The following is a 13,183-nucleotide window of genomic DNA, read 5'->3' as shown; positions in this document are numbered from 1 at the left end:
ACTTCTACTAACTCGACGTCTCTCCTGTTTCCGTACAATAAGTTAAATATTTGGATTTTTCCTGGAATGAAGTCCGTTAATTCTTCCACCTTTGGTATTTACACTTCAAGCTTGGCGCGGTCTTTCAAAAATTAAATTTTTCGGTTCTTTTTTTTTTTTTTTTTTTTTTTTTCAAATAGAACATACGTTGTCCTCGTGTTTTTGTTTACGCAAATGTTTGAGAACATCGCCCCTCCCACAGTGCGAAATCGAAAAATCGCAATTACATACGGTATACATCGCAAATGCATTACATTTCCTTGAGGAAATTATGGAAGGAAAGTCATCTGTGTACGGGTTTTGAAAAGTACATAACTAAAATAAAAGGTTTAATTTCTTAAACGTTTTCTCGAAAGCAAGTGCATACACCGCTCAGCGATAAGATGAACGAAATAACGATTTCGATCTTGCTTTGTGCTCATTAAATAATTTATGCCAGATGACACACAATGGCGCTCGATACTCGTTAGAGAATTGGAACACGACGTTATGGGACACACGAGCTCTCACTCACAAAGCAGAATTTCAACTCACAAAGAAATTTCTCACTGACGAAATTATTTTGGTTTTCTTTTATATGTAATCTAGAGAAAAATCAAGTGCTTCCAGATTCGAAGAAATAACGAAGTATTAACCCATGCTACATAATCGTGAGAAATTTTAAGAATAAGAGACAGTCGGAAGAAATATGTTTTAAATCGGGTTAGAGAGAGAGCGGCTAGAAATCAGGAGTTTCCAGCCTAAATCGGGAGAGTTGGTAATTCTGTTACATTAATATTGTTCGGATATCAATGAATTTTTAAAAAATTAATTTGACATATATGTGCATATACACAATCTTGGAAAAAAAAAAAAAAAAAAAAAAAAAAAAAAAAAAAAAGGTAGCAACGTTTATTAAATTTTTATTTCATGGCATTAACTAGATTTGCTATACTTTCTAATACAGTATTTACGTCAAGGAATAATTTTATTTTTCAAAAAATAAACAGGTACCATACATGTACGCATTTAATGTTTAGCTCTTTGTAAGCGTTCTTTTAAGTAATCAGTCATTGTTTTTTCTTCAGTATTCTCTCCGACTACTGTGAGATGGGAATATATATGATCCAATGTTGTTTCGCTTATTGAATATTCTTTTATTTTTTCTTGACGTTTTGCCTTTTCCATTTCGTTAAATATTTTAGACCATTTCAGATCACGGTTTGGTATGTAATAGGTGAGAAAATTTGGGTACTCTAATTTTAAAACAGCATCTGGAAATATTTGTTCTAAAAGAACTTTTACTTCATCAGTACTTTTGGAACCAGTGATAGCTCGTCTTATTATATGTCTCCTGGGAAGTTTAACAAATAAAGTAAAACCTTCTCCATATTTATTTTTCAGTTGTTTTAAGTCACCTATGTAGCACAGAACTCCTTTCTTCAAAATAGCTATCCTATTGCAAAGCACTTCACATTCATCCATTCTGAAAAGTTGAAAGAATATTTCATAAATTTGTTCGGCTTTTTCAAACAATATAAATGCAACTTCAAGGCAATTTGTATACTCAGACAGTTTACAAAATAAAGAGAATACCAAAACCAAAATACCATATATAAGAAAATATACTATATTATTCTGTATGACTTTGATTACAATTTGTTAATCGAATTGTAATCAGTTTTTACTATCAAATATATTTAAACGAGAAAAATAATCTTCTAGATTACGTACGAATAGTTCTTAAACATTTTCAGGTATTTTGAAAGTAGGGGCTTATAACCTAGCATTTAAGTATCCAAGAGACATAAATACCGTAGATATTCAACTAGGAATATCTAATTTTAAAAATCCGCGGACTTTATAATAGTTCTGGTAGCTAGAGCAGGATCACATTGTTTTAAGATAATTCAAAAATATAGTTTAGTTCAATCATACACGAATTCAACATTTGGGTTAAGAATATTTTTGACGTTCTCAATATTTATCGTGAAAGAATGCTTTGGAAAAATTTTAAATTATAATAATAAAAAAAAATCTGACGTGGAAACCACATGACTTACTTGTATGTCCTATTAAATTATACACAGTTTTTGGTGCATTTCAATGAAACTTATTTCCTCGAATTTCATTAGAGATATATTTCTCATTCAATAAATTCAGTTCTCACTTTGCGGTACAGCAAATATACATAAAAAGTCAAAACATATTTATTAAAAATTGTAAAATACAGAAAATCATAAAACACCAAATGCAGTTAAAACAGTTTAAAAAGAACAATTTTTATAATTAAAATTACAGCTTCTACGCAAAACAAGGAATTCGAACAGCGGGCAAGTGGAACACAAAACTGGAAGTTTACTTTTGGTCCCAGTAGTGATTCGCGTTTATAGGGAATCAACGCAAAATGCCAAATCGAAATTAATAGCCCTTCTGGGATAATGCCCTTTGAGCTAAAAATTACCTACATATAAGAATAAAAAACTTCAAGCAAGGTAACAGAGTGAGAATATATATATTTATATGATTTGTGCAGCCGATTGCAACGAAAAAGGGATATGCACAACTACATGTTATAACAGTCTCAGGTACAAGGTTAAAACGTTCTATGGCTACTTCTTCTTGAGTTATACGAGATACATACATACGTGCGTTCAGATATCAAGAAAAAATCTCTTCTGAATCCATTTAAAATTCGCTTTGGCAAAAACAGTCCTTTATTCTGTCCGTACGTACAGATGTGACGCAAAAACATCTCCGTGATTCCAATAATTCCTTTATTTAGTACAAAGAAGTAAAATAAGCTATGCAAATTCTTGTCATGGGTATTAGAAGAAAAAATCTGATGCATATATCGCATGACTTCCTTGTACTTCCTATTAAATTATTCACGTTTTTTAGCGCATTTCTTTTAAACTCATTTTTCTCGAATTTCATTAGATATATTTCTTATTCAATCAATTCATCTCTCACTTCGCGGCAAGCAAAAATACATAAAAATTCAAAACATCTCCATTAAAAATTGTCAAATACAGAGAAACATAAAACACTAAACACAATTAAAAACAGTTAAAAAAACAATTTTCAGGATTAGAGTATCTAAACGATTCCCATAAAAAGAATTACGTTACCTCGACTGGAGCTTTTAGAAGCTCGACTCATCACATATATTATACATTCGTAGAAAAACTTAGAAATGAAGATTTATATGTGGACAGTTTCAGAAATTGTACTACATTGGGTCAAGGCTCATCTGACGAAATGGAAACAATTTGTACGAAATAGATATCTAGAAATCCAAGAGACAATTGATCCAGATTGGTGAAATTATTATCCCAGCCATGAGAATTCTTCGGACTTATTGACGAGATGACAGAAGGTAGAAATCATTTCAAAAAAGGAATTGTGGTAGCATGGTCCACCTTGGCTTGTTAAAGATAACAACTTTACTTCAGATCTTCAAGAAATTTTAATAAAGATGATAAAATAACAAATTCTGAGAAACGAAAAGGAAAGAAACAAGAAATTGCTGTTAAGCAAACTGTATTGTTGAAAACAGCGAGCCTATCATTCCTATCGAGAACTTCAGTGACATAAAGAAAGTATATAGAATAACACCTTATGCTTTCAGATTTATCAATAATATGAAAAACCCAAAACTCAGAAGAATTGGACCTGTCAAGGCTGAAGAGATAACTGAAGGAGATAATTTCTGGATCAAGAAAACTCACGAAGAAAACTTTAGAGAATAAATAAGGAAATTAAAGATGAAACAAACCATAGATAGTTTGAAAATATTTACATTAAATCCATTTGTCGACTCATAGGGAATACTCAGAGTAGGTGGAAGGCTTCAAACTGCTGGGTTAAGCTATAATCAAACATACACAGCAATATTACCTAAGAAGTCTCATTTGACAGTTCATATCATTAAAGATCGTCACGAAACGCAAGGACACGCTGGTGAGAAAGTTAGAGAAAAATTTTGGATACTAAAGGATCAACAGCGTGTAAAGAGTAATATTAACAAGTGTGTGATTTGCGACAAGTTAAGCCACTAAGTCAGGATATCGCTCCTTTACCAACGAAAGAGTAAAAGAGGCAAATCCTTTTGAAGTTGTAGGACTTGATTTTGCTGGTCCTATGAGTACAAATGATGAAACTGGGAAGGCTTATATTGCTCTGTATACATGCGCTGTGCATCTGGAAATAGTGTCTAGCCAAACAGCAAAACATTTTCTTCTGTCCTTTAGAACATATATATAAAGAAGAGGAGTATGTCGAATGATATATTCAGACAATGCAAAAAACCTTCAAAAGAGCAGACAAGGATTTACAAAAACTATGGAATACCATCAAGGACACAGAAGTTCAAAATTATTTTGGTAATAAGGGTATTGAGTGGAAATTCAATATGGAAAAGGCGGATTGGTGGAGCGGTTTCTGGGAAAAGCTTGTTAGATCTATCAAGTCATGTTTGAAGAAAATACTCATAAAGGCTTCACTTAAATTTGAAGAGCTGGAAACAGTTCTAATTGAAATTGAGGCAATATGAAATTCACGTCCGCTGACTTATATTTAAGTTGGAGAACCAAAACCACTGACACCAGCTCATTTTCTAGTTGGACGAAGACTGAAATCTTTACCACCTGGCAAATTTCTTGAACCCGACTCAACTAAAGAAAATTTAACGAAGCGATATAAATACCGGCTAAGATTATTAGAAGGTTTTTAGAAAAGATGGGAAAGGGAATATTTCCTTGAAATTAGAAACGTAAAGGAAATTCAGAGAGGTAATGCTGTAAGAGATCTTTTGAAGGGATCAGTAATTCTAGCACATGAAGAAAAACTACCAAGATTATTATGGAAGATGGGAGTTGTACAGGAGTGTCATCTAGGACGAGATGGAAAGACAAGGGCTTGCACTATCCGTTTAGCTAATAAAAATCATCTTCGTCATCCTGTGCAGTTATTGTACCCGTTATGACTTCAACTCTTTGTACTGAATACAGTGAATTTAAATTGCGAACACTGCGTCTATAAACATATAAACTTGAAGAACATTAAAACAGTTAGTGTTTAAGATAACTTCAGAATCCAATCCTTTGATGAACCAAGAGTTCATCGAGGGGGATGATGTTACAGTTTTATGTTGCTGGCCACGAGAGGGCGCAGCTTTTTTATTCTGTATGCTTGTTATTTTTTTTTTTCTTACCGCATTGCAGATTTTTTTATATAGATGTAGTGGCAAACATGGAAAAATGATGAACGTTCTTCTGTAAGCAAACAATTGTTATAAATAGTTGTGCATAAAGTTTCTGTGTGATAAAAATGAAAGAGAATTCCAAGCGTCATGTGGATTTTCATCGAGGAAGGTAAGCAAAATGATATTCTTATCAAGTAATGCTAAAAATGAGACTAAGAAAATGCAATTAAGAAAAAAAGTCAATAATATCAAAAGGTTGACAACAAACACTCTATTTTTTATTTATTGCATAAATTATGTGAACTAGTTATTATGTAATAAAGTAATTTAATTCACACCATTTGCAATAAAATTATTGCATATATTTACATTGTTTAAATACTTTTTTCCTCCACTGTACGTACAGACGTCACGAAAAAAATCTTCTGAATCCATTTTGAATAGATTTTAGAGTCTGTTTCCGCAAAAGCAGTCCTTTTTTCTCTCCGTACGTACAAATGTCACGCAAAAACATCGTTTAATATATTCAAGAGCAGCCGAAATGGATATGATTCGTTGAAATATGATACCCGAAATTTTTCTCCATTTCAATACTTTCTTTCACTTCGTACAAAGTCAAAAATCAAGAAATACGTAAACTAGTGATTCTCAAATAGTTTTCCACCAATAAAACACTTTTACCCATTAAAATAAAAATATTTATAGTTAGACACCGGTGGTCATTTTTGGAAAGTTTCGACACATAATTTCTAAGAATAGGGGGAAAAAAAATAAGTAGACAGGAGAATGTGACAATTTTAGGATGTTACTATCACATTTTCGGTTTGTTACTTTTAAATAAAATGGACTAATGAATACATTATTTTACTGAGGTAAATGTAATAAACAATTTTAATTGATTATCACTCTTAAATTAAAAAAAAAAAAAAATGCTTGCATTTCCAGATCATTACCTGGTTTCATATCTGATCGCCAGAAAAAATTGTCTTTACTGTATTCGACTATATATTAGAACTTTTGTGTTCTCAAAAGTACTAAGAAACGAACCACAGAAGTTGGCAGCTGAGGATGATGGTTCGGTAAAACCATTGAAACTAGTCCTGTGAACATTTAGAAATATAACGCTGACTTCTGTTGTTTGATTTAACATTGCATGCATATTCTCTAAACGCATAAAAAACTCCAACCTGAACATAAGAACAACATAATTTCCTCAATTTTAAAGCAAAAAATTCACAATATACCAACATATAAATTTAACTAATTCACTTCTCACTTCGAGGCAAGACACAAATACATAAAACGCAAGACATCTTTATTTAAAATTGTAAAACACAGAAAATTCTAAAACAACAAATGCTGTTAAAACAGTTGTAGAGACATTAGGTATATTTTTGGAAGCAGGAGAATTGAAAAATTATCAACGCCTTCACCGGAAATCGAACCGCGGACCTTTGGAATACTTGCCCAGTGTGCTGACCACTACACCAGAAGGTACGCTAAGAGGGCGGGAAAAATACCTTATACAGTTAACAATTCGGCTAGCGGATAAGAAGGCAGATTTTTCAGTTCACAAAACTGAAAGTTTACTTTTGATCCCACTCTGAAAAAACACACTGAAGGTGTAAAAATTACTTAATTCACTAATCTAATGAGTGATTCATTTTATCACCCTTTTCGATAGATCAGTGCATTTCTTTTCACATATTTAAAAATAATTTCTTTATTACTTTTTGCTTTCCCATGGGAATAATTTGGGTATTATTCTGTTTTGAAGGCCGTAAAAAATCGCCAAACTATTGTTGATGCCAGTCCTGCCAAAAATAATTGCGGCAACCCTAATGCAAGAAAGGAAGTATAATACAGTCAAAAGTCTTTAATCCGGAATGATCTATAATCCGGACCTCAAAGCTACAAACTGCGCATGCGTAAACGCATAATGCGTCTACGCATGCGCATAATACGTTTATGCATGCGCGTTTAATGTATATCGGACGGTATAAGCTAAGCTAAAATTATCTAATTATCTATTTCAGTTAATACTGCAGATTGCATTGTTCCTTAATCTTCTAATTGGACCCGGCTTATTATTTTTTGCAGACTGTTAGAGCACTTTTATGAAAGTAAGCTTGAACTTTCGATTATGTCAAAAAGAATTTCCGATTCTGGAGCTGCCAAAGGATCTACAAAGCAAAAGCATGTTACGATGTCCATCAAACAAAAAGTGGAATTGCTGCAAAAAATGGATAAAAGCATATCCTTTGTTTCTCTAACCATTCCGAAATCTGTTTATCAATTTCACGTTGCTGTGCCGGGGGAGGGGGAAACGTCGCGGCGCGCAATGAACTGGAAATTGATCTTTCGGCACTATCCTTATCTTCAGGGCAGATGTTTTCATTTTATTCGGCTTATAATTCCTTACTAAATGTAGTATTTCATCTCGATGTTCTCCGACTTTGATATGATTTAAATCAAATTCCTCGTCATTATAAATATCACGAATACACATCAAATAGTTTTCTGGTTGCAATTTTCTAATTTCGACTATGAGTAATGTATGCTTTACGCATGCGCGCGTTAAAAGAAATGTTTAATAAAGTAAACAAATAAATATTAAGCTTTTTTTTGTAAATTTTGATACCCTTTAGATGATAATTGCTCTTTATTTCATAAATTACGGTTTTATATTTTTAATTTTATAATTTCCGCATGCCATCTTACCACATTTAAACTGATGATCTATAATCCGGAAAAACCGATAATCCGGAATCGCCGAAGTCCCGACGAGTCCGGATTAAAGACTTTAGTAAATAACTATCTAAGATTGATGTTTTAATTTAGATGAAAGGTTAATTTCATATAATACTTTTCATTATTATAATTTATATAAAAAAGGCTAAACATGACTGAATAGAAGCATAAGAGTAAATAACTATTTCAGATCATTATTATAATTTATATAAAAATTGCTAAACATGATTGAATGGATGCCTGCATCGCTACTTCGCTACCGAGTTATCGCTAAAGCATAATTTCATCTCGTTGGTTGTTCAAACATAATTTTCTATAACGAAATAATGCTTTTTCTTTGAAAAAAATTCTCGGTAAAGTGCAGAATCGCCCACTTATTTGTTTGCCGCTTTTTACAAGGGCGAAAACAATTGGATTTTTGTCAATTCGCTTTTACTTTTTAAGTGAAAATAGGTCAATGTGTACATAAATAAAGTGTCATTTTTGTGCAATTCTGGGATTTTTTTTAAAGTGAAAATAGGTTGATGTGTACATTGGATACCGACTATGTGCAATTCTTAAAAACGCATCAAGCAGTGGGTGATTCTGCACTTTACCCAAAATTCTATTGCAGACTTTTCGTCATGGGCAATTCCCAAATTATTAAATCCATAGGATACCAAAAAAGGATTAAACTAGTATTTCATTGGCGTCTTAAGAAATATAGAACTATATAAACTTACGCAATCTGAAATCCGCGCGTACGCTAGATTTGGCGCGCTGTTAAATGGGCGCGTTTGTTAGATTTGGCGCTTTTGCGCACACATTTTCGCTGCAATGTTTTTACGGTCCTCAAAACGGAATAGTACCAGAATTTGTTTTAAATAATGATAATTATTTTACTGCATAACAATAGTTTCGTGTGCTACAACTGAGAGTGAGCTGAGAGGCTGAATTAGTGCTGCCAGATGTCTTTTAAGGAATTATGGATCGGCGTTCCTAAAGTTATCGATTTCTCCTTGAAATTATGACACAATATTTATGATTTAAAACTAAAAGTGCATGTCCGTTACTGCAACTTTGTGATCAAACAAAATTGCTATTCTTATTATTTATTTCAAGGTCATTTATGTATTTTTTGAGTGTTCGTTTCATGTTTATGTTTTATCATTTATTTTTATGCTTACTTTCGGAACTGAGGTGTGTCACTTGAAATAAAGAAATGGGCGCTCGGTGATCTGCGATCATAGGTTGCCGTAGCCTGGTACAGGATATTCTTGTTTTTCCAAAACAAGTTTTGGTTTAATGTTACAAATTTCCTATATTCAGCTGCAATACAGCTTTTCAATACCTCATATAAAATATCAAGATTGGCATAAAACGGCGCGAGTAACAGAATCAATGTTTACGCTTGAAAAAGTGGAAATATTTATTTATCAAGTGCGTGGCCAAAGATATTTTTAACGCCTCTGAGAGCGTATTTCACGTATTGAAAATCAGAAATAAGCTTTAAAAAACTAGCCAGGCGTATTTTCACGCATTGAATTTTTAACAAAGGTTTAGCTTTAAAAATGCATAGCGACCCACAGAAATCAACAAATAATATTTTTTTTCTACTCAAAACAACACCGAGACATTTTCGCTCAACTTCTCCGCGACAAAAAATATATGCACGGCACTGCGCGGCGCCGTGCTGACTCAGCGATCACGGCCAGAGGGTAGAAGAAGAAGCTGGCTAATGAAATTTCATTGTATATTTAATGAGCACTGATTTCGTAACGCATTCCATGTTACTGGATGGTCATTAAAGGCGAAGTAAAAGCATATATAAAGGTAATTAAGTTTTTTTTGTTTTTGTTTCTTAATTTTTCTAGTATGATTTCTAATATGCCTGTTGAAACTCTCACTGACAACCACGTGATTTGCGCATGCGCGCAGCAAAAACTAAAACAGAACTTTTTCAACTGAACTTTGAGAACTCGTGATGGACGTTTGAGTGAAACATGTAATCCTTCTCTTTTGTGTTATACATATATATTTTAGTTTAGTGAAGTGATTGTAAATTAAATATCTTATTATCTTAGAAGCCTCTCTTTTTCCGTGAGTAGTGCCTTTGATGGATCTAATTAATAAAACATTCCCGGATACGCCTTTGGATTAGAAAGAAGATCGACTGAAAGGTAAGCCTTTTTACCTTTTATTTTCTAAGAATGACCATGAACATATTATACATTTTTCGGCATCCCGTGCCGCAAATGAAAGCGAATTGTTGATATTTGTTGAATTATTGAATATTAAATAATTACATCGATACATTGAAAAGGAAACGCGGCCACATAAGGGCTGCCGTTACAAAATTAATTGGCCGAATCGAAACTGAATTACCAAAAATAGAAGTGAATGCAGAAGAACTAGAAATTTCCTTAGAACTCTTAAATGAAAAATCGAACAAGTTAAAACAAATAGATGCCGATATAGAAAAATTAATAGACATAAAGGATCTAGACCAGGAATTAAACAGTGTTGACGAATATCGTGAACGAATAACTACATTTAAATACAAAGCTAACAGAAAATTGAAAGAAATTAATATAGAACAAAAATTTAGTGCGTTAAGAAGCACTGAACAGTTAAGTGAAAGTATTATAGAAAACATTAAAATCGAAAGTCATAATGTGAAGCTTCCTAAACTTACGATTCCGGAGTTTTATGGCGAGAGCTGCGAATGACTGACATTTTGGAACACTTTTTCATCAGCCATACACCAAAATAAAACGCTTGACGCTATAAGCAAATTTAATTATTTGAAATCCTTTTTGGGAGGTACTGCTTATAACACCATTGACGGTTTCGATTTAACCGAAGAAAATTACGAAACTTCAGTTAAACTCCTCACAGAAAGATTTGGAAATAAAGATGTACTGATAAACGCCCATATAGATAAATTACTGAAAATAAGACCTCTAAAGGATTCTAATGACATTCAAAATTTCTGTAAGTTATTCAATTACATACAAAAACATATTCGATGTCTTGAATCATTAAATATGACCTCAGAAACATATGGAGCTTTATTAACACCTATTTTGCTTAAAACATTGCCCGCAGATTTGGTTTTGGAATATAATAAAACAATTCGAAAATCAAATTACGATTTGAATCACCTAGTGGAATTTTTTTCTCAGCAATTAATTGCACGGGAAAAAACAGCTTTGTAATCGAAAGAAGCGGCGTCAATTTCTCCCCCCCCCCGACAAACAAAACGCGAAAGCAAGCTGTCAACTTGGCATGATAAACGGGTACCAGATGTATTGTCTGCCTCGCAGTTGCTGTCTACAAATGAGAATCAAAATTATAAACATTCGAGCTGCATATTTTGCGATTCAGATCATGAAAGTTCTGAATGTCGGAATGCGATTCGTTTAACCTTAGATGAAAAAAAGCAAAAATTGCTGAAGCACGGATTCTGTTTTAAATTTTTGAAACAGAACCATATTTCCCGCTTATGCAAGACCAAAGTTAAATGTTCCATATGCGGTAAAGCTCATTTTTCAATAATGTGTACTACTGTTAAGGATGATTCTCACGGAAATAATTGTACAGACATTATTGGGGATGAAAATAATAAAAAAGACTGTGTTCTGACAAATAAATCTTGCATGCAGTTAGTGAGAATTTTAATAGATAGTGGTTCCCAGCGATCCTACATTTCGAAGTATGCAGTTAGTATAATGAATTATAAAACAAGTGGTAAAGAAGAATTAATCCATGGTTTGTTCGGAGGAGTTGAAAAGAAAGAAACTCATAGTAAATATTTAATTAGATTGAGTAGTCTTAAAGGTGATTTTCACTGTAATTTTCAGGTTTTGGATCAGGATAAGATTTGTACTGACATTCCTCAAATTCGTAGAGATACATATCTTACTGAACTGCGAAAACATGGAATTTATTTAACTGACATGCAGAATAAATCTGTGGATTTGATGTATAAAAAATCACCTTTAGAAATTCATATTCTTTTAGGTGCAGATGTGGCAGGAAAGCTTCTAACAGGGAAGGTTAGACAACTAAAATGTGGGTTATCATGCGTATACACTAGATTAGGATGGACAATGACGGGGAAAACTGAAAAGCGTCAGTTCTCTAACAGTACGAAAACTGTATTGTCACTTCATGTTAATGATGCTAAAATTTCGGATTTATGGTGTCTTGACTCGTTAGGAATAACGGATCCTGCTACAACCCACACAAGAAAGGAAATTGATGAAATCGCTAAAAAATATTTTCGTCAGTCATTAAAGAGAGATAGTGAGGGTAGATATCAGGTCTCTCTTCCTTGGTTAGAAGGGCATGAGGTTTTACCTGACAACAGATTATGAGCAGAAAAAAGGTTAAAATCCTGCGTCAAAAAACTGTCTGAAAGAGTATGAAAATATTTTTAACGAATGGGCTGAAGAAGGTGTTATAGAATCTGTTGAAGATAAGAAAACCGAAAATTGTCATTACCTACCCCATATGGCTGTAATTAAGGAAAGTTCAACCACAAAGATTAGACCTGTGTTCGATGCCTCAGCGAAGGAAATGAATGGTGTGTCCTTAAATGACTGTTTAGAAAAGGGCCCAAATTATTTGGAATTAATACTGAGTATTTTAAACAGGTTTCGCCTAGGTAAATACGGGGTTATCTCAGATATACGTCCTTTAAAGGCTATTTGAAAGGCCTTTTTGAAAATAGGTGTCTGTGCTCGAGATAGAGACTTACTTAGATTTCTCTGGTGGGAAGAAGGAGATTCCGAAAAATTGAAAATATATCGATATAAGCGCGTTGTGTTTGGCGTTAATGCCAGTCCTTTTTATCTCGCCGCCACACTGAATTATCATCTCGAGAATGTTCCTGAACATCAACAAGAGGTAGCTAAGAAATTAAGTGAATCGATGTACGTCGACAATTGTGGGGCCAGCGTTGATACTATTGAAAAACTAAACACTTTCATTAATGTGTCAAAGGAAATTATGCCGACTGCTAAATTTGATTTAAGGGGATGGTGTTACAATGAACCTAGCGGTGAAACTTTAAAAGGAAATCCTTGCAATGAAGACTCCGATAAAATCGTATCAGTTCTGGGGTTGAAATGGAATTCATGAAATGACACTTTGTCCTGTGACTTTAAAGATAGTTCCGTGAAACAGCCTGTCAGCAAAAGGAATATGTTGTCAATAGTACACAGC

At 33.3% G+C, this 13,183-nt stretch overlaps 1 protein-coding gene across 1 annotated transcript in view; it reads right to left on the bottom strand.

Moving 5' to 3' along the window:
• Positions 1–945: 945 nt before the first annotated feature.
• LOC118199529 (phospholipid-transporting ATPase ABCA3-like) overlaps positions 946–13,183 on the bottom strand; it is a 384,844-nt gene continuing 372,606 nt past the window's right edge. The window contains exon 23 of the mRNA XM_085817060.1: positions 946–1,504. Coding sequence (XP_085673186.1) covers positions 1,048–1,504 — 457 coding nt within the window. The 3' untranslated portion in view covers positions 946–1,047. The remainder of the gene's footprint in view (positions 1,505–13,183) is intronic.

Source organism: Stegodyphus dumicola, chromosome 5 (genome assembly GCF_044657685.1).
Source record: "Stegodyphus dumicola isolate Sdum_Otavi_A_Nest chromosome 5, ASM4465768v1".
Taxonomy (NCBI): Eukaryota; Metazoa; Arthropoda; class Arachnida; order Araneae; family Eresidae; genus Stegodyphus; species Stegodyphus dumicola.
Note: the sequence above shows the minus strand (reverse complement) of the source record. Positions and strands in the feature narration are given on the sequence as shown.